This window comes from Leuresthes tenuis, unplaced genomic scaffold (assembly GCF_036924035.1).
Source record: "Leuresthes tenuis unplaced genomic scaffold, fLeuTen1.0.hap1 SCAF_6, whole genome shotgun sequence".
NCBI lineage: Eukaryota > Metazoa > Chordata > Actinopteri > Atheriniformes > Atherinopsidae > Leuresthes > Leuresthes tenuis.
In genome coordinates this window covers 37,419,078-37,440,669 of record NW_027325360.1, presented here as the reverse complement: position 1 = coordinate 37,440,669, position 21,592 = coordinate 37,419,078, and the positions used below count along the sequence as shown (strand labels likewise).

Sequence of the window (21,592 nt, the reverse complement as noted above, 5' to 3'; positions counted from 1 at the left end):
TCCCTGCACTGTGGCCTCCTAATCTCTCTTAATTAATCAATCAATGGCCATCATTTAGCTGGAACATGTCTGATGTTGTGGGTGGCACATTTTGATGCCTGATGACAGAGGCAGGGGGCTCCCACTGAAAACACTCTGGCACAAGGCTCACCATCTTCACTGTCATGACTGATAATAGAGTTCCCTCAAGAGCCAAACTGTTTCGGGTCTTGGTTTTGTTCAGTCCAACCACAGAGAAAACTCGTTGTGCATCAGCATTTGAGTGAGGAATAAGCGTGAGAAATGTCAATTGTGGCATGTGGTGTGAGAATGGGTCAAATTGCGTGACTGTCACACTCAAAGCGTGACAGCTCTGGTAATTACTGTCAAAATGAACGGTTATTACAATTTGTTATATAATAACATTAATATTGATCGAATTAACAGAGAGAGACCGACCGACCAACCTCTCTCATCACCGTTATGGGCTTTTTAAACTAGAAATGAGTTGTCCTGGGTTGTGCCCATACACTTAATTAGCATTTCATACAGTTTGTTTCACAGAATAATCCAAGTCATCTGTGTACACTGGAAAACAGCAAGGACTTAAAAAAAAGATTCTCAGTCACCCAGGTCACGGTAATCAGAAGAGCTTGAATAAGGGCAAATGGACTTCTTTTTGGAACTTGTTCATCAGAATGCTACACCACTGGGTGGAGAGTGTACCTACCAAGGCTGGGGGAAAATAAAAGAAACATCAGCACTCCAAGAAAGCTCTCCAGACAACTGGACCAAACCACACTGTTAGAGAAGCTAAGGACAACAGACGCAAAGATGCTGTAATTCCACATGTGACAGGAGTCTAAGAGAAACTTAGAAAGGTCTTCTCTGAACATGACATTCCAGTGTACTTCAAAACCAAGAACACCAGAAGACAGATGGTTTGAGAGAGGAGTCAAGCAAGCCATCTATGTTAAACTGGAAAAACCACCGTTGAGCAGAGGAGGTGGTCTCAGGTTTCACCTTCCCAGCACCTACAATACAGCATCGTCTCTCCTCCCAGGCAGTTTCACAACCATTCACACTTTGGGTCCTGTAACCAAAACTCACCCTTTCAGGCAGGTAGACAATTCAGAGGTGATAATGACTCAAACAACATGCACAGTGGTCAGGTGGTTCACTGACACAGGACCCTCTCTGCTTAGAAGCTGATACTCCCCGCCATCTAGTTCAGAACTGAAAGGGCCTTTCGGATGAGGTGAAACATATTCAAGATCCAAAAAGAGGTCCACTTGCCCTTATCCTCTTAAGCCCTTATGAATACTCAAAAATATATTGGATTAGCTATTGGTTTACCATGGTCTATTGATCAATCAAACTCTTGCAGAAGCCACCTTTTCCAAACGATAAAGAGCCTTCAGTGTTTGAAAAAGAAAAGCATCTCACCCCTGGTATAATATTGGAGATGAAGCAGCACCTTTGCCAAACCCTTTTGGTGCTGCCATTGTAGGATGTCATAATAGTTAAAAATGGCGGCTCTGTTACGACCTGCCTGTGACTGCCCCTATGGGACTGGTCAGAAAAAAAAATTAACTCAACATAAAACACAGTTCTGAGCCTGCAAGATGGCTTCTCTTGGATGCGACCGAACAAGAATCTAAGTAAAACAAAAGATTAAAGCTTTAACATAAAGTGTTCTCAAACGGACAGGAGTATTTCTCCAACTTTCTACCAAAGGTTTGGATTTTTCCACTGCCTACAACAAGAAAATGGTCAAAGGAACCATGGTGTGACTGGCTTGCACTGAGCCCTCGTCTAACACAGCCACTGCTGTCTGGGATTCAGAGACCGTCCCCCAAAGTACAGAAACAAAGGGATATGATGAAAAAGTTATTTTAAAGGTTGTTTAATTGGCAATTGGATACAGTAAAAAGCATATTAAAAAACTACTAAAAGTATTACCTAAGTTCACTCTGGATTTTTAACATATCAAACAAATCCACTAATGTTAAAATCATCTATTAAGATGTTTAAAATCCCCCTCTGTTGGCTAACTAATGAAGTCATTTACACATATCGCATTGTTCTTCACACAAAAAAATTATGCATCATGTATATCAAGTGTAGAAATAAGTTAGTCCTGTGATTTGTGCATAATTTCATTTGCTGCTTAAAAACTACAAATTCAGGTGAAGATCTGAATATCATTGACTAATTCAGAGCGGTGCTCTTGAGGGATACATTATTCAGTGCTTCTGATAGTTACAGAATGCATCCAGGGCAGACAGAGGAATCAGGGATCATCAGTGAGCTCCTATCTGCTAGAAGCCGAGTGACGACACTTGAGAGACCCACACTGGCAGCTGAAGTACTTGCTCTTCACCCTCCAGTAGTTATCACCATAGTCAATCCTGGTGAGAAAGAGGCACCATGAAATCTCTATTTAAACAACAGCAGATAGAGCTGAGACAGTTGTTTTGTCCACCGCTCACCCAATCTGGTGTCCAGCTTTGATGGGCCTGCTGGAGAAGAAGGCTATCCTGGGGAAACGCAAGTCCTGGTGCATGGTGAACACTCTCACAGCCAGCAGGTTGGGCTCACACAGATGGTTGATGAAGCGACCGATGTTTCCAAAGAGTCTCGCATCAATACAGTGTACGTCCCCCACCTGCATAAGATGATGATCCAAATACAAGCAGTTAGACTCCAGTCTTCCCGTGTTTAGCAATACAGGCATCCTTCTTCTTCTGCCATCATGGAGGAAGTTGCATCCCTTAAGGGCAGTAAGGAGGAACAGATATATCCTGAATATGTAGGACATAAAGTGAATTGTCAGCACATGTGATGAGTGTTAGTGGCTTCATGGGAAAAGAGCTTTACTCAAATTATACAGCAGATGTAATATTGCAGAAATGCCAGCACAATCAGTGTCTCGAACATTTTTCATGTTTCTACATAGAGGATGTAGAATCAATATGTGAATCTTGAAAACATTTTTGCACTAAAAAACTGACTCCCTGTGGTCTGTAACTGAAAATATTCACAGCTTTCTGTTCTTACATGTGTGACTGCTGCCATCGTTCTTGGAACTTAGTAACAAACACCTTGGACCACGACAGCGACACTGCGATTAGTTTTGGCAGAAGATCGGATATTCTCTAAATTAGTGACTGGATGTGAAAGCCGGTGCATTCCCACTCCCTCAGTGGAAAAACATGCAAGATTGTTAACAAGAAACAATCAGATTAGATTTCAGAATAATCCCTTTGAAAGACATGATAAATCACTATGGTAAAAAAAAACCCAGAAATCTCTGTTTCTGGCAGATGATAGACAGCGAGCAACTCTGCAGCACCACCTCTTGACCAAAGAAAACAGCTCATGGCATGCTGGCAACTCTCCAGAACATGTGCGTATGAATGTGAATTCAAAAGCACGCACAGCTGTAGTCAGGAAGCCTGCTAAACCTGCACATGTTGCACTCAAATGAATATTGTCAGTCAAAAATAGAATATAATGTTAAACTTGGCAATAGTGGTCAAAGAGCATCTGAAGGTGTCCTGGACTGTCTGGTACCAGGACCTTAGCAAAGGAGCCTTTGGGGGAGGGTCTTCCTGTATTGGATTGGCCTCCCACGGATCCCATCAGATTGGTATGTGGAGGGTTTGGAGGTGAGGGGAACACCTCAGGCTCTTTGCAGGGCTCAGTGGTGTTGCCATGCTGTACGGCTGTGGCAGTGCCTGGTCTGCAGAAATGTTTAGGAAGGTGTCAAAGTGAAATCCACGTGAGCATTGGATGGAGATGAGAAGTGTCACTCACTTTACCCGTCAGTGGTGTTTACACATGAAAAAATCAAAAACTAAAAGTTCGAGTAGCATTAAAAATAAACTTGTATAAACGTGTCTGAAACAAATCCTGAACAAAATTTTGATTGGCTTGGAACTTTGCTTGGGATCATTATTCTGCTGCCATGCCAGGGATTACTAAGCTGTGCTTTTTACACAACATGAAGGCATCGTGATGTCCCTCAAAAGCAAGGCAAGGAAGTTCAGGTTGTTTGTGCCCAACATTCTTCATTAGACACCAGAGGATGTTACAGTAAATGGTTTAGCAGATTTACCCCAAGGACATGCTCTCTGTCACCTCCCTGATGTTTGTTGCTTTTTATACACACACACACAACTTTTGGATCATATCTCATATATTTAGCATTTTAAAAGCATTTGATCAGCTCTGGAGTGCAAACAAAACTTTGCATACAGGGGATTTGTCCTCAAATCTGGATAAGGTTACAAACTTTACAAAAAGCCAAAGTCAGTTAGGGATCAAGTGTCTGTGTCTGACAGTTCCAAATACTACCCAGTTGTTCACACAAACACGTTTTCTTTGTTTTAAGCTGTGAAATAGTCTTCATCTGTTATATTATCTTTTTTGATGAACGTCCTCCAACAGTGGTAATTCAATTATTTTGCCATGGATTATATACACAGTCTATAGTCAAATATAATATATCGACAGTATACAGTCAATAATAAAAATTCAAGTAAACTCATTTAATCACCTTATTGTCAAGAGTGAAGAGGAAAGAGTCATTCTCTCTTTTGTCACCCTCAGCATCAGTGATGATCTCCCCAACATACCTGAGGAAGTACCCAGACAGAGAGCTTAGAGAGCAGCTGCTGTTCCACAGTTTATGCAGAATAATTCTCAATTCAGACACTATTCTGATGAAATCGTGTCCTCACTCGCAAATGAACGTTCCTTGAGGGATGTCCTGCATGGCCCTCACTCCCCAGCCTATCTTCTCTGTTTTATAGAGCTGCAGACGGACTCTGTAACAAACAATGATGAGACAGCTGATAGAGCCACAGCACACTCCAGAAGAACACCAAGATAAAACAAGGACATGGACTTTGTTCTCAAAAAACACCAGTTTAACCAGAGAGAAACAATCCTCTTCCTCGGAGAGAAAACCGAGTCTCTGGGCTGAGATAAAATTACAGCCTTCAAATCAAGCTGTACTTCCCACGCTGGAGTCCTCCATCCATTTAAGCCTAACCCTGATGTACCTGAGAGATACTACAGACCAGCCTGATGCCAAAATCAGGAAAAACTTTCATCTGCATTGCTCACACCCTAAACAAAGAGAGGGATTCTAAGTAATCAACCCAAGCAGAAGGGGCATGTGTGCTGCCCTCCAAACAGCTAACAATGCACATCCTTTGGAGATTTTACTGATGCGTCGAATTGTTGCATGAACTGGAATTCGCCCGATGACCAGAGATTTAATCCCAAAGAGGATGAAGTGTGAAAAATATTTAGGAAGAAAAATGCACGAGTGACAGGCTCAGCTGGACATGTTTTATCATCTATTTATAACACTTCAAGACATGCGCTGTTGTCCACTAACCTTGTGGCAGCTGAACATTTGAATGTCGTGTGTGAATAACATTTGCATTATTCAGCGATCGGACTGGCATCACTTTGAAAGCAGCAGAGCCGCAGTCACATAAACATTCATTTGGCTTCTGAGTCGCTTTGCAGCGGAATCACAAAGGTCACATTATCAAAGAAATAACTTTTCTTCTCTGTGCTTTTACCTTGCAGAACACTACAACTTGCTTGAAAAGCTACGTGCAGCGGCAGCAGTATGTGCACACACAACCATGATGGGTCTACTAGCTGCTACAAATGCTGTAGGTACAAAAATGACAACATGAGGAACTGTAGCAGGGATACAGCAGAAAAGAAGTATGTACATGTTATACATACAGAAATAAATGACTAAAATAAACAGAAAGGAAAACATTGAGAGTTGTGTACATAAATATAAAATGTTTGGAGTTCATCCAGACAGCAGCTGCAAGCTCACAAAGGCACGCTAGGCCGAGAGTGATGTAAATGGTGTTGATAGGGGCTGTGCTTAAGCACAATTTAGAGGGGGCAAAGCAATAGCACAGCAAACTTTGATGGACAAAAGGGTAACAAGCAAGTTTCCAGCACTTGGTGAGATTAAATAAACCAGGCATGTAGTGTCAGAGTTCTCTACTTTGGCAGGAACTGTTTCTTTCTCCCCTAATGCCCCAGAAGCAGTCTTCCCAAAAGACTTAAACCACCTCAAGATTTTTTTTAAAGAAAAATTGAAAATGTTGCCATTTCCATCTCTGTCAAGTCATCTTTATTTAAAGCACATATTTCAACAACAGGAGCTGGAGCTGAAGGTACTTTCACAAAATGAAATAAATATAAAGAATAGGATAAACTAATAAAAGATAACATTAAAATCATGACACAAAAGAATAAAACAAATAAAGATACTAATCATCTAAATCTTCTACAAGAAATAAAGGGGAACTTGATAAAGGCCACCTCCTCACAGGATTAAAAGCAGATGCAACGGTTGGTGTTCAATAAACATCTGCAGGGAACATCTTAAAAGAAGATCACCTGATTCCATTCTGAACCACACGGTTCCTGCAGGTCCTCCAGCAGGAGCAGGCATGGTTACACTCAAACAGCACCGGGGGCTCCCACTGACAGAAGTCCAGTGGTAGTCGACCCTCCTGCAAACACACACGTTAAAAAGTCCAACCATGGATAAAACACACACTCTCTATTCAAGTCAGGTGCTGATTTTGAAGTAACATGTAGAAATAGACAGACACTCGTTTTTTACTTTAAAGTAGGAAAAAAAGGAGAAATGAAATAAACTGACATCAGAATATATGCTAGCTTTTGAAAAAGAACCTGAGACTTACTGCGGGCAGAATCCCAGAGAGCATTCACTGATGTGAGCCAATTTGTTGCTTTAAAAGAAAACTCACACTTCCAATGCAAAAAAAAGTTCAATTCAAGAATTTTCAAACAAACCCTGAATTTCATTTCAAAAACAGCACAAAGGCGACGGGTCTCGCTTTGAAACCACTCCATTAAAAAAAGGGACATGTTTACCGCTGTGTTGCATCATCACTTGTTTTAACAACTGCCTGAACGAATTTAGAAAGTTTCCAAAGCTCAAATGTCCCCATTCTTACTTAATACGGGATCTGAAGTGTGCTCGTGTGTGTGTGTGTGTGTGTGTGTGTGTGTGTGTGTGTGTGTGTGTGTGTGTGAGAGAGAACTTACACTGTCATACCAACATTGCACACTGAGCTGACCACACATGCAGGTGCTGGAAGAGCAGTCATCTGTACAGCTGCAGTGCTTTGTGACACAAGCAGTGAGGTGTTAGAAGTTCAGTACTGTCACATTTCTTACAACATGCTATCTATTTTTCATGTCATTAATTATAATGAGCAGAAAATTTAAAGAGTTCTGCCTCCCATCAAGGTTTATGATAAGTCTATATACATCACAGAGAGAAGAAGTTTCACCTGCAAGTGAGTGATGTCCTTGTCTATGTCCAGCAGGGATGTGACACAGCTGTCCGGTATGTATTTGAAGTTTTCTGGGCACGGCTCACTGTCCACTCCATTAACACAGTTGATAGGAACTGCCTCGTACCCCCGAGAAATATCCCTGAGAGAAGGAGAAGAAAAATCCCTGACATCTAATTCAAACATACAAGGTCAAACTAAACCAACTCAGGAAAGTTAAACCCCTTTATTGTAAACAAACAAAAAAAAGCTTTTTTTTCCTCCAGAAATTCAGATCAATTGTGCAATAATGTAAACTGTACAAAAGAGTCTAATTTTAATTGTGTGGCCTTGTCTATTTACACTATATTGTGAAATGAAAGCTGTTCATCACATTTCATTCAGGCAATCCAAGGTCACATGCAGTGGGCAGTTCAACACGGACCTGATGAACCTCTCAGCCTTGCATGCTTCCAGGACAGCTGTGCTTTCAACAAACATTTGTCAAACTCTAAAACAGCCGTGCTCTTTGATATATGTATATGAGCAGTAGGTCAAATGATAATGTATTATATTTCCCTCAAACTGGTGAACCCAGAAAGAATTAACACCAACTCAGCAGTTTTGCCAATTAGCTTTTAGACTCTTTCAAGTCTTTTGAGAAGAAAGTGCTCTAACCCCACCAGAACAGCATCACCATGTAGACATGCTGAGTGACTAAGGTGATTTGGTGATATGGACTGATGCATCAAACACCTAATGAAATACAAAAAAATAGGATTTACCATTTCCATGCGCTCATGTGTTAAAGGCGTGAACGGCATTATGGGTAGGTTTTCAGTTCTAAGGTTAAGCTCAGACACATTAAGATGTAGTGTAGGCATCAACTCATGAGTCTGGGAGGGAAATAACAGACAAAGGACCTGTTCTCACTGATGTTCAGACCAGGACTTAGTGAGACTTCAAGCTAACAGCTCACAAATGTGGTCACCAACAGGAATTTGTTTACAAGAAAAAAACTATTTTTCTTTTCTTCAGCGTATTCGAACATCTGGTTAAAGTAGCACTCCGAGTGCGTGGGGAAAAAGTTAAGAGTGTTTACTTTAGTAAGAGACAAAACTCAAGCATTTACCTCATATGGTTCTAGAACAGCTCTCAATTTACTTTCTGCATGCCATGAATAGACGTTTAAGGAAAGGTTTACTGGAATAGGCAGGATGGACAAGTCTATCTGACGCTCTGTTAACCACCACAATAAACCCTGTTAACAACTGTGTTAATGTTTCGACCAAAATCAGATTCAGTGAACAATTCCTTAGCTTCTGACATTCATCTAAAATACATCTCTACTACTGCACACTCAATTGTACATTACCATATTACAAAAAAACATTCATTTCTTGTTAATCTTTTAGAACATATTTATTTTTTTCCCAATATTTGCATTGCAAGTAAGTGAGTCGGTATGCAAAACAGATAATAAATTAGTTTTAAAATAATTAATCAATTCAAACAGAGAGCAGCAAAAATGTGTCACATATGACAGGTGTGCATATGCAATATTAGAGAGAATTTTTTATAGAGCACATTTATCACACACACATGCAAAAAGTCTACCTGCAGAGCTGTCTTTCTCCCTGACAGTCCCGTCCTCTCCTGGCCTCTGTCAGCTTCTTGTTGGTGGTGAGGGCCGTCCACACCTTTGAGCCGCAGACACAGCAGTCCAGAGCAGTCTCTCCCTCCTTGTTCTTTTGAGAGATGTCGGCTCCACGAGACAGAAACAACCTGCAGTGAAAAAAAAAAGTTAGTGAAATAAGAAAAACTAGCCCCTGAATCTCTTTTCAGACATAGGGAATGTCAGATCAATCTTTTAAAAGTGATGACAACAGATGCCGTGTAAAAAAACGATTTGGAACTGCACCTAAAAATGTTAATGAAAGCCTCATAGAGTGAGAGACTACAGGCTACTACTTCATCAACAAACAACACAGAGAAAGCAGTTCATACGCTAAATGTGTGTGCCAATCTGTTTATGCGACGGCAGTAGCTCAGACGTGTACATGTAGAAAGTGATAGGTAAACATGACTGGAGCCAGATAAGTATATGACTCGTTCATGGTGCTCGTTCACAAATCAAGCCAACGTGTTTAGCTGCAATCATATCAATGGGAAGGAGTGCTTGAGATATACTGTCAAATAACTGATAACATACATCATTATGGCTTCTCAAGTGTGGACATTTCAGCAAAGTTTGTTTCCATCAGAAAAACTAAAGAAATGAACACAAAAAAATATGAAGAAAAGAAAAGAAGTGAGTTGTAAACCACTGGTTGCCTTGAAACTAAATGTAATCTTTATGTTATGGTTGTTGTTTTTTTTTCAGACTACACACTCACATCACGCAATCCAGGTGGTGCTCTCTAGCAGCGACATGAAGCGGTGTGTCACCGTGAATGTTAACAGCATTAAGGTCGCACTGAGCCTCTAGCAGAGCCTGGGCAATGTCATCACAGCCCGACAGTGCCGCCCAGTGCAGGCAGACATTCTCTTCCTGTAGGAGCAGCAGATCATAGGTCAGCACATGGTGTTCTGACGGAGGAAAGGCCTCCATTAGAACAGCCTTCACTTACCAAGTTTTATTTAACCTGAGGCAGCTGTATCTTGTTAACTAAGTCCCCATTGGTTCTAGTGACGCTTCTTACAGTATATACATTAGACATTATCTGTAGTGACAAGTACAATTCAAATTATGTAGGCTATGTTTTTACTGCATTATGGCCAGACAATGTTGGAACAGAATCATACCCTTTATTAATGGCTTTGGACACCCAATAGCAGCACAAATGTTACATTTAACACGTGTCCAAAAGGCAGTCTTACTGGGCGCTCACACCAAAAGCGACAAAAATCGCCTGTGGTTGCTTTGGGATTAAAGGAACTGCATTAGGCTGGTTTAAGTCATATTTATCTGATAGATTCCAGTTTGTTCTTGTAAATGAAGAATCTTCCTCACACATTGGAGAAAGTCATGGAGTTCCTCAGGGTTCTGTGCTTGGACCGATTCTTTTTACTTTGTACATGCTTCCATTAGGTAACATTATCAGACAGCATGGCATAAATTTCCATTGTTATGCTGATGATACTCAGCTGTACTTATCTATGAAACCAGATGAAACCTACAGGTTGGTCAGACTACAAGCCTGTCTTAAAGACATAAAGACCTGGATGACTCAGAACTGTCTGCTTTTAAATTCAGACAAAACTGAAGTTGTTCTCTTTGGACCTGAGCGCTTCAGGGAGAAATTGTCTAGTTATATAGTTACTCTAGATGGTATTTCCTTGGTTTCTAGTTCTACAGTGAGGAACCTTGGAGTTATTTTTGACCAGAATTTATCATTTGACGCACATATAAAACTGGTTTCTAGGACTGCCTTCTTTCACCTTCGTAATTTTGCTAAAATCAGGAACATCCTGTCTCAGGGTGATGCAGAGAAACTTGTTCATGCATTTGTTACTTCAAGATTGGACTACTGTAATTCTTTATTATTGGGCGGTCGCTCACATCGCGTCGCTCACATAGCGTCGCTCACATCGCCGGTCCCTCACATCGCCGGTCACTCATATAGCGTCGCTCACATCGCCGGTCGCTCACATCGCCGGTCGCTCACATAGCGTCGCTCACATCGCGTCGCTCACATCGCGTCGCTCACATCGCCGGTCACTCATATAGCGTCGCTCACATCGCGTCGCTCACATCGCCGGTCACTCATATAGCGTCGCTCACATAGCGTCGCTCACATCGCGTCGCTCACATAGCGTCGCTCACATAGCGTCGCTCACATCGCGTCGCTCACATCGCCGGTCACTCATATAGCGTCGCTCACATAGCGTCGCTCACATAGCGTCGCTCACATAGCGTCGCTCACATAGCGTCGCTCACATCGCGTCGCTCACATCGCGTCGCTCACATAGCCGGTCGCTCACATCGCCGGTCACTCATATAGCGTCGCTCACATCGCCGGTCGCTCACATCGCCGGTCGCTCACATAGCGTCGCTCACATAGCGTCGCTCACATCGCGTCGCTCACATCGCGTCGCTCACATAGCCGGTCGCTCACATCGCCGGTCACTCATATAGCGTCGCTCACATCGCCGGTCGCTCACATCGCCGGTCGCTCACATCGCCGGTCGCTCACATAGCGTCGCTCACATCGCGTCGCTCACATCGCGTCGCTCACATCGCGTCGCTCACATAGCCGGTCGCTCACATCGCCGGTCGCTCACATAGCCGGTCGCTCACATCGCCGGTCGCTCACATCGCCGGTCGCTCACATCGCCGGTCGCTCACATAGCGTCGCTCACATAGCGTCGCTCACATCGCCGGTCCCTCACATCGCCGGTCGCTCACATAGCGTCGCTCATCGTTGCCAGCGTATATCGAAAATGAATGGCAGCTGGTCGCTGCGGTCGCTCAAGTTGCTTTTGGGGTGAACACCCAGTTAGTGGCTCTGAGAGGCACCATCCTCAGATCAAGGTTCCACTTTGCTCAATACTTTGATTTATGACCAATTACCAGCAAAATAAAAGCACATTCTCATTAGCCACAGCTGCACTTTGTGTTTTACAGCTTAGAGTATGGATGTAGATTTTTTCTGTTTTGATCCTCTTTAGTGGATCTACATGCTCTGAACATCAAGATGTGACGTTTACATCATCGTATTTCACATAACCAGTAGAGAAGCATAGTACTTTCAGCCTCTGGGATTTTTGCCTGTTCAGACCAAAATTGCTCCAGCTATTTATAGACTTATTCTGCTGGTGTACAGTAATCTTTAAGTCATGTAGCAGATTCTCATTGAGATTGAGGTCTGAGCTTTGACTAGGCCATTCCAACACATTTAAACCTCTCTCCATGAACGGTTCAAGTGTTGTTTTGGAAATACGTTTAGGGTGGCTGTCCAACTGTCTGGAGGACTAAAACAAGTTAATTTTGCTGTATTTAGCATCATCCATCATTCCCTCAGTTTTAACCAGTGTCCCAGTCTCCGCCGTTAAAGAAAGAAAAAAAAAAATCCCAGCAGCATGAAACTTGTGGGGATGGTGATGGGAAGTGTTTTCCGTGATGGCCAAAAACTTGCATTTTTCTCTCATCTGAGAAAGGGACTTTTTTTTCTAGCCCCTTATCTGTGAAGCCCAGCTATGCAGAGTGTCCTATGGACAAATACAGCAGTTGTCGCTGTGGGGCTTTCCAGCTACATTTGGTCTTTTAGTTGCCTCTCTGATTAATCTCCTTTCCCGGTCTGTGGGTTTTGGTGGACAACCCTCTCTAGGCAAGTTTGCCATGATGCCATCTTCTTTCCATTTTATAATGATGGATTTAATCAGAATATCCTTTATTATCACTGCAACAAGTACAATGAAATTAGGTGCTAATATAGAAGAGTTTAGATAGGGAAAAAAAAAACATAAACCATCCAGCATACTGTAACACAATACCATCTGTTTTAGGTGCTATGTCATGTTTAATGTCCTGATGGCTGTGGGAAAGAAGCTGCCCTTCAGTCTGTTAGTCTTTGTTTTAATGCTCCTGCATCACCTGCCTAATGGCGGCAGGTGGAACAGGTTGTGACCGGGGTGTGAGGAGTCTGTTAAAATGCTTTTGCTTTCTTGAGACAGTGGAAGCTGTGCAGCTTTTCAAGAGAGGGTAGAGGACAGCCAAAGATTTCCTGGGTAGTCTTCAGGTATTTTCCCTCTGTGCTGCAGTGCAGCTGGAAAAGCCCACACAGGCGCTGTAGCACAGGATGCTTTGATAGAGCAGCGACAGAAGGATACCATTCATTTTTTGGGGATGCTATTTTTCCTGAAGACTCGCAGAAAATAAAGTCTCTGTTGGGCTTTCTTCGCCAGCTCTGCTGTGTTGACACCCCTGGTCAGGTCCTCTGTAATGTGGACAACCAGGAAACGGAAGTCTGGCACCGTCTCCACACACTCCTCATTAACGCCGAGTGGCTGGAAGTCAGTTTGCTTCTTCTTGAAGTCCACAACAAACTCCTTGGTCCTTGGTCTTAGTTGGAGCAGGTTGTTGTCCGTGCACCACGGTCAGCCGAACCACTTCGTCCCTGTACGCAAAATCATCCCCCCATCCCCCAGGATGAGCCCCAACACCATGCTGTCATCTGCAAACTTTACAGTGGTGTTGCTGTCATGGGCGGGAGTACAGTCGTGAGTGTACAGTGTGAAGAGTAGGGGGCTCAGCCCTGAGGAGAGCTGGTGCTGATGGCTGAGGAGGTGTGGGGGCCCACTCTCACCCTTTGTGAGTCCTTTATACAGTTACGGGTAGAATATGGGAGTCCAAGGGCTAACGGTTCACACAACAGTCTGTGAGGGAGGATGGTGTAGAAAGTAGAGCTAAAGTCGATGACAAGGAGACGTGGGTAGCTTCCCTTGTGCTACAGGTGGGACAGAGCAGCATGGAGAGCAACAGCAACGACATCGTCAGTAGACCTATTTGCTCTGCTTTACGGCTGCCTTTGGTGGCTCCACCTCAAAACAAGCAAAGAAGTGGTTCAACACTTCTGCCAGCAAGACGTCACCTTCAGCAGCTCCGTGACTGGTCCTGAAGTTAGCAATGTGCTGGACTCCCTGCAAAACCTGCCTGCTGTTATTACTGTCCAGGAGTTCATCTATTCCCCTATTGTGGTCCCTCTTGGAATTTCTGATTACTCTCTTTGTTGTCTTGTGCCATGCTGTAGAGGACCTTATCTCCAGACCTGAAGCAATGTTCCTTTCCTTTAGCAGTAGCTGGACCTCCCTGATGATGCAGGGCTTCTGGTTGGGGTAGACATGGTGCTCTATGGTGCTCCATGGGATTTCCAAAGTTTTAGATATCTTATTAGAACCCAACCTTGAACCCAACTTTGGACTTCTCCACAACTTTCACTTTGACCTGTCTGGAGAGCTGTTTGGCCTTCATGATGTTGCTTGCTTGGTGGTGCCTCTTGATTAGTGGTGTTGCAGATACTGGGTCTTTCAGAACAGGTGTATATATATATATATATATAAAAACTGAGATCACGTGACATCGAGTTCCTTATTTAACTATTTTTGTGACTTCTGAAGGTAATTGATAGCACCACATTCTATTCAAGGGCTTCTCTGTAAAAGGAGGAGTAAGTACATATGCATGCACCTCTTTTAGTTTTCTCAAACTTTTTAAAACAAGTTATCATTTTAATATATGTAATAATAAAAAATAATAATAAAATGTAAAGGGGGTGAGTAATTTGAAAACCATTATACAAATATCAACTTATATATGTGTGCCACCAAAATCATTAAAAAAGATCACACAAAAAAGAAAGAAAGGAAAAAAGAAATATGACACTTCATTGAATACTCCTTTCTAAGAGGCTGTTGTGGGTCATTTGTAAAAACCTAACAGTGAACTGCAGCTGCTGACCTTGTCTCTGATGTTCACATCAGCCCCTTTGGCCAGAAGCAGTTGAACTACTTCTTTGTGCTTGTATTCAGTGGCCCAGGTGATAGGAGTCCACCCGCCATCATCCTGCACAGACACAAGATAGAAAACTCACGCAAAGGTTACACTCACACAGGACATCTTATCCAAACCCGCGAGCTGTGCGCAGCAGTTATTTAGTGCGGCTGTGTGTGCTTTTACCTGACAGTTGATGTATTTGGATGCCTTGGTGAGCAGATGATGGACTATGTCATAATGTCCCAGTTTAGCTGCCAGATGCAGACAGGTGAAACCCATGACATCCTGGGATGACAATGATTCAGATTGAACAACACTGTACTACCACCAATGTCCCAAAGAAAGCGCATCTTTTTGGCTGTTGGACACCAAACTTGGAGGTGAAACATGGCATCAGAGGAGGGGAACATTATGAAATGTGTTCTACATTTCAGAAATGTTCTGTGCATTATCATTTCCCACTCTAGAAGACAGTTTAGCCTTAAAAATATTAAGGTTAATTTAAACTTTTCTCCTTTGCTAATGCAAGTAGGGAATGAATCTTCTGACTTATCTCAAGAGAAATCACATACTTACATGCACACATTTCACTTCTTATACTCGGCTCTAAAAAATTCTGTATTATTCAAACTAAAACTCAAGGCAATTCTGTGGCATACACAAAAAGAACAAATTAATCTATAACTAAGCCAGATTTTGATGTGCATTTTATTTGTACTTGATGGAGTGTTTTTATGTGGAGAGTAACAATAAACCGGAAAGATCCTGGAATGGTTCTGCATCTGCTCTGTGATGGTACAGATTACTACATGTAACTAACACGGTGCTGCATTCCTGTCAGGGCCAAAGAAAATTAACAACCCAAATATTCTTAACAAAAAGTAAAGTTGTGCTATTTTCAAATCTATTCAGCTGTAAAGCTTTGGCCCAATGGCACAGGGCCAGCAAAAAAAGGGTGTTGGGGAAATTTTTTAGTCATATGGGCCAGTGACCATGTCTCTGACAAACTGGCTGGGGTCAAATCACAGGTTCTGTTAACTGACGCTAATCCCCATTCCCCAAACCAATGGCTTAAAAACAAAGTGAAAGAAGAGCCTACTAACAGAGGGTTTTCTAGTATAACCAATGCCACAGAACACTTGGCTGGAGGAAGCCTTCAGCTCAGTAAAACTTTCATGGGTGTCATTCAAGTCCAGGTCATAATTTCATGAGTCAATAATTATCCCCTCTACTACAAGGGGATCCCACTCCTCAGCCTCTCTGGTAAGGTCTATTTGGGGGTACTGGAGAGGAGGATCCGTCGGCTAGTCAAATCTCGGATTCATGAGGTACAGTGTGGTTTTCGTACAGGCCGTGGAACAGTGGTCCAGCTCTACACACTCAGCATGGTCCTGGAGGGTGCATGGGAGTTCGCCCAACAGGTCTGCATGTGTTTTGTGGACTTGGACAAGGCATTCAACCGTGTCCCTCGGGGAGTCCTGTGGGGGGTGCAGGGGTGTAGGCCTTTTGCATAGCTCACCATATTTTCTACTGCATGCTTGGAAGTGAAGGCTGGGATAGGCTGCAGCCCCCTGTGAGCCTGAGCTGGGTTAAGTGGGTATAGAAAATAGATGGATGGAAAGGTAGGGTCTATATAGTTGCTTGAAATCCTTTTTTTTTGTTTTGTTTCTTTTCTTTTCTCCTGGCTTTTATGCGACAGTAAAGAGACAGGAAAGTGCACAGAGAGGGAAGACGGCAAGTACAAAAGGGCCACCATCTGGACTACTGTGGTGTCCCTCGGGGAGTCCTGTGGGGGGTGCTCCGGGAGTATGGAGTGCCGGACCCCTTGATAGGGGCTGTTCGGTCTCTGTAAAACCGGTGTCAGAGTTTGGTCCGCATAGGCGGCAGTAAGTCGGATGTGTTTCCGATAAAGGTTGGACTCTGTCAGGGCTTCCCTTTGTGACCGATTCTGTTCATAATTTTTATGGACAGAATTTCTAGGTGCAGCCAGGGCATTGAGGGAGTCCGGTTTGGCGACCTCAGAATCGGGTCTTGGCTTTTTGCGGATGATGTGGTTCTGTTAGTGTCGCCGGGCCGTGATCTTCAGCTCTCACTGGAGCGGTTCGCAGTGGAATGGGATGAGAATCAGCGCCTCCAAATCCGAGACCATGGTCCTCAGCCGGAAAAGGCTGGAATGCCCTCTCTGGGTTGGGAATGAGATCCTTCCCCAAGTGGAGTAGTTCAAGTATCTCAGGGTCTTGTTCACGAGTGAGGGACAAATGGAGCGGGATATTGAAAGGCGGATCGGTGCGGCGTCAGCAGTGATGCGGGCTCTGCATTGGCCCGTCGTGCTAAAGAAGGAGCTGAGCCAGAAGGCGAAGCACTCGATTTACTGGTCTTACCCTCACCTATGGCCACGAGCTGTGGGTAGTGACCGAAAGAACGAAATCGCGGATACAAGCGGCCGAAATGGGTTTCCCCCTCAGGGTGTCTGGGCTCTCCCTTAGAGATAGGGTGAGAAGCTCAGTCATCCGGGAGGGGCTCAGAGTAGAGCCGTTGCTCCTCCGCATCGAGAGGAGTCAGATGAGGTGGCATCTGGTTAGGATGCCTCCTGGACGCCTCCCTGGTGAGGTGTTCCAGGCACGTCCCACTGGGGGGGAGACCCCGGGGAAGACCCAGGACACGTTGGAGAGACTATGTCTCCTGGCTGGCCTGGGAACGCCTCGGGGTCCCCCCGGAAATGGAGGAAATGGCCGGGGACAGGGATGTCTGGGTTTCTCTGCTCAAGCTGCTGCCCCCGCGAACCCGACCCCCGGAGAACTGATGATGGATAATTATCATAGTAGAGTTGTGATTTGCCGTGTGCTTACTTTACAGGCACTTGCCTCAACTTTAAAACAGCATGCACTTGGAGAGACGTGCTTGTTTGCATCTGTTCCATTCCAGCAAACCAAGTCTATATGAACCTTTGCATGTTCTTGTAGATGAGCTCAGAGGAGAAAACTGTGAGTAGCCATCACAGCTTGATAAATATTGGCAAAATAATTGAAAATCTGCTGTCCCTGCTAAGAAAGGAGACATCCTCATTAGACAGCTTAAGTTGGAAAAAACAAGACTGCACTGTAAAACTTGAAAGGTCCTATTACAGTGCTGCATTTCCACTGCTCCCAGACCTCTGTGGCTGGCTACTTGCTTTTAAACTTTGGCTACAACATATCTCTGCTTAGCCAAAAAAGTCACCACTTGGATAAATAAGCACAGATCAGGGGAGTCAGCCGACTACTGAATATACTGAATGATCAGGTTTTACTATCAATAAATATAGTTGCCTCTGATGGCACAGGCATATTCTAAGAATCAGGCTCAAGTCGTGAAGGAGCAGTTTTATCATTTTCACACATAATAGTGTCCCAGAACTTAAACCCCACAGAAAATCTTTGGGATGTGTTGGATGAAACATTACACGTACACTCAGCTCTCCCACCATTAGTACAAGATTTTGGCAACAATGCAACTCTGGATATAAATTAATGCTTTGACATCAGCTTATCCAAATGATGCTGCCATGAATGCACACTGTAATCATAGTTAAAAGTGGCCCAACAAAATGTCATAGTTATTAAAACACCTTTTTTTTTTTGCTCAGGTGATGTATAAAATACTCCCAACTCGGGCAAGTGACAATTCAAACTCACATCCTATGGCCAAAGGGGGAAAGCTTCAGCAGCTGAACATGACAACATTAAAGTTGTGATTTAAAAACAGTACCACAAAAAGGAATGACGATTGGTAGCGGTTAACAGAGCAAGATCACTAAGTGATGGACGAAACAGCAGAATTTTATTCAGGCAAGCAACAGTGACAGAGCAGGTTCACAGCGAGTGTGTGCTGGTCCACCTTGTGGCTTGCGGCTGCTCCGGCTCGGAGCAGATACTTCACTGTGTTCGGGTGGTTGTTTTCACAGGCTGCCATCAGTGGTGTTCTGTACTCCTCATCAAACATGTCCAGGTTGGATCCAGCCTGTGTGTACACAAATGTAAAATGTCTAAAGAATATAATTTGCTCATTAAAGGTCAAGAATAAAACTTTTGTTACCTCAGAACAAACATTTACATGGCAGGTCATCTTCCTCGTCACCCCCTGCCATGTCACTATAGTATCCGGGGGGGGCAGCACTGCCACCAGAGTAGGCCTTTCAGATGTATTTCAGATGTATGCAAGAAGTTACTACATCCTGCACAGTTGATATTTAAGGTATGCTTGTTGCCGGGTTGTGTTTACCTCTTTTTTTTTTCAAAAACAATCTGTGACAAGTGTCATTTGTCAATTTTTGCAACTGTTCCTCCTGAGAGGAATACAAACATGTCTCAGACATAAAGGCTTCCCCTGGTGAATCCTATACTTCCTAATATTCTGGACAGTAGAGATTCACTTGGTTAGTAAGTTTGATATATCAAATATGAATTTTAAAAGCCACTGTTGCCTCACCTGGACCAACATGTTGCAGATCTCCTGGTGACCCTCAGCAGCTGCTGCATGAAGTGGGGTGCGCTTGTTTTGGCCCTCCATCAAAAAGTTGGGGTCCTTCCCAGCGACTGCAATACAAATGTCCCAGTTTTGTTTTAAGGCTTTCACTGAGTTATTGTAGTTGACACCACTTAATGGCCTTTTTTCACACATTTTAGATTTCCTTGAGAGGATGCTGACATTTTTGTCCAGACTTTCTGTGAGGGTGCTGTAAACACATGCATTTTTGTCATTGATATATGCTCTTCCAGCTTGAAATGCAAAGATACAAAAAATGACATTGTGGAAGTCACTCGAATTGTTCAAAGCATGTCAAGAATGGTGGAAGTTAATGTAATATTTTACAAGGGAGCTGGCAGGACAATCTCTGTCAAACAAGCCCAAAGAGCATGTTGTGGACATTTTTCTCACAATGACCCCTCTCAAATATCTCAGGATCACAAAATTTCTGGACTGTCAGGTAACATATTTGAGTTACCTAGAAGCTGAATGACCCTCTGTAGGTCTCCTTGCTTTGCAGAGAAGTACAGCTGCCTAGTGGGGTACTTCACTTTCTTTGGTTTCAGGCTAAAGGGAACAAAGCTCTCAATTATTAATCTTACAGTGCAAAGGTGCAGTGCCTTTTTGTTGGCACATCTTTGGAAAATGATTGTTTGCCTTACTTCTCATCATCCAGTGCCGAGAGGATGGTCTCCAGGGACTCTTTTGGACGCCTGTCTGCAGTATGTACACCCTCCTCTTTAAAGCTGAACAAAGAAAACAAGTAGTAAGATAGTTAATATTTTCATGTTGTAATAAAGATGAATTAGCCTTTAATAGTTGTCAGTGTCATCAGTGTCTATGTATCGATGCCCATCAATATTCTGATCATTCATGTTTTTCTAAATACATATCTGATCATGGTCCATTCATGGTTCCAATAATATGGTGGCTGTAGCTCAGGAGGCAGACACCTGCCAATCGGAAGGTCGTGGTCTGACACCAGGCTTCTCCGGGCCACATATGGACACTGCCTGCCTGACATTTCCTACCGATGCATCCAATGGTGTATGAGTGTGTGTGAATGATTAGAACAAAAAGCACTGTATAGCGTGCTGTATGAGTGTGTGGATGAATGTCACATTTAGCGTGAAAGCACTTTGAGTGGTCAGATTGACTAGAAAAGCGCTATACAAGTACAGTCCATTTACCATTCATATTTATTCAAGTTTATATGTTATAGAGCACAGTTCGATTAATGTTGTATTAATTAACAGTGTCCTACTTCCAAGTTTGTCCCATCTTTGTGTCCATATCGTGATATTAGAACTCATGAAAAAGTCTCCATCATATTAATATATCTCAAATTCTTGTTCCCAAAAAGTATATTTTTACATCCTGTTCAAAATAAACTCCACTGGAGCCCTAGTTGTCAGATCTTTAGACAGAAATAAGAAACCCAGTCTATGAAAACAAGTCAAAGTCGCTGATAATTAAAGGATCTGGCAACTACAGAAACAACAGCATGAGTTGTAGAGCAGCTTTGTGTGTTGCTAAAGTGTATGTATGTACACAAGAATGGTCTATTCCACTTAGCTGAACTTAACTATTGTCTACGCCAAACATAAGCTTATTTAGATGAAAGTCATCAGAGAGTGCTGTATAAATGGCAGTGTGCAGAATAAGGTTTGAATAGAGTTAACAACAGAATACAGCTGTGCAGGTTAATGGAGCCGGTGTCACTTTACTTGCTCGGGCTCTCATCCCTGCATCTCTGTGGCTCGCTGCTCTTCTTTGCTCTCAGTATTTGAGGAACAGCAGGTGTGGTTGGGACAGATGGTAGGGTGGCAACAACAGGAAGTGACGGTCCAGGGTTTGATCTGGGCACAGAGGGCGACAGATCAGCCTTGGAAGCGATGACCTCCTTCACCCCACTGGCATCCTCTCCACAGTGGGGGCAAAACCTGCGATCCTTCAAGATGGAGGCACAGTCGCGGTGAAAGCGGTGGGAAATGCTGCCATACGGCCTGCACTCCATAAAGGTGCCCTGTGGAATGAAGCAAAAGAAAAACAAAACATGACAGTAAGGTCAAACGGTGCTTTTGAAATTCATAAGGACTTTTTTTGCCTCATCAGAGTGAACAAAACAATAGAGGTACAGTAATTAGAGCAGTGGTCCCCAAGCTTTTGTCTCAGGGATACCCACTATTATTGAAATAAAACAAAAAATAAACTTCTGTTAGCCCAAAAGTGCTGCAAGACAACATTTTGTATTCGA

At 43.3% G+C, this 21,592-nt stretch overlaps 1 protein-coding gene across 2 annotated transcripts in view; it reads right to left on the bottom strand.

Annotated features, from left to right (window-relative positions):
* Positions 1-1,897: 1,897 nt before the first annotated feature.
* Positions 1,898-21,592, bottom strand: part of ehmt1a (euchromatic histone-lysine N-methyltransferase 1a) — a 29,982-nt gene continuing 10,287 nt past the window's right edge. For both annotated transcript variants that reach the window (XM_072388625.1, XM_072388626.1), the window contains exons 8-23: positions 21,063-21,361; positions 19,998-20,081; positions 19,814-19,902; positions 19,297-19,403; positions 18,706-18,828; positions 15,013-15,114; positions 14,794-14,898; positions 9,731-9,885; positions 8,952-9,119; positions 7,353-7,497; positions 7,105-7,182; positions 6,427-6,542; positions 4,725-4,811; positions 4,541-4,619; positions 2,472-2,647; positions 1,898-2,390 (exon numbers count right to left, since the gene is read on the bottom strand). In XM_072388625.1, the coding sequence (XP_072244726.1) occupies positions 2,294-2,390; positions 2,472-2,647; positions 4,541-4,619; positions 4,725-4,811; positions 6,427-6,542; positions 7,105-7,182; positions 7,353-7,497; positions 8,952-9,119; positions 9,731-9,885; positions 14,794-14,898; positions 15,013-15,114; positions 18,706-18,828; positions 19,297-19,403; positions 19,814-19,902; positions 19,998-20,081; positions 21,063-21,361 (2,010 nt within the window). In that variant the 3' untranslated portion in view covers positions 1,898-2,293. The remainder of the gene's footprint in view (positions 2,391-2,471; positions 2,648-4,540; positions 4,620-4,724; positions 4,812-6,426; positions 6,543-7,104; positions 7,183-7,352; positions 7,498-8,951; positions 9,120-9,730; positions 9,886-14,793; positions 14,899-15,012; positions 15,115-18,705; positions 18,829-19,296; positions 19,404-19,813; positions 19,903-19,997; positions 20,082-21,062; positions 21,362-21,592) is intronic.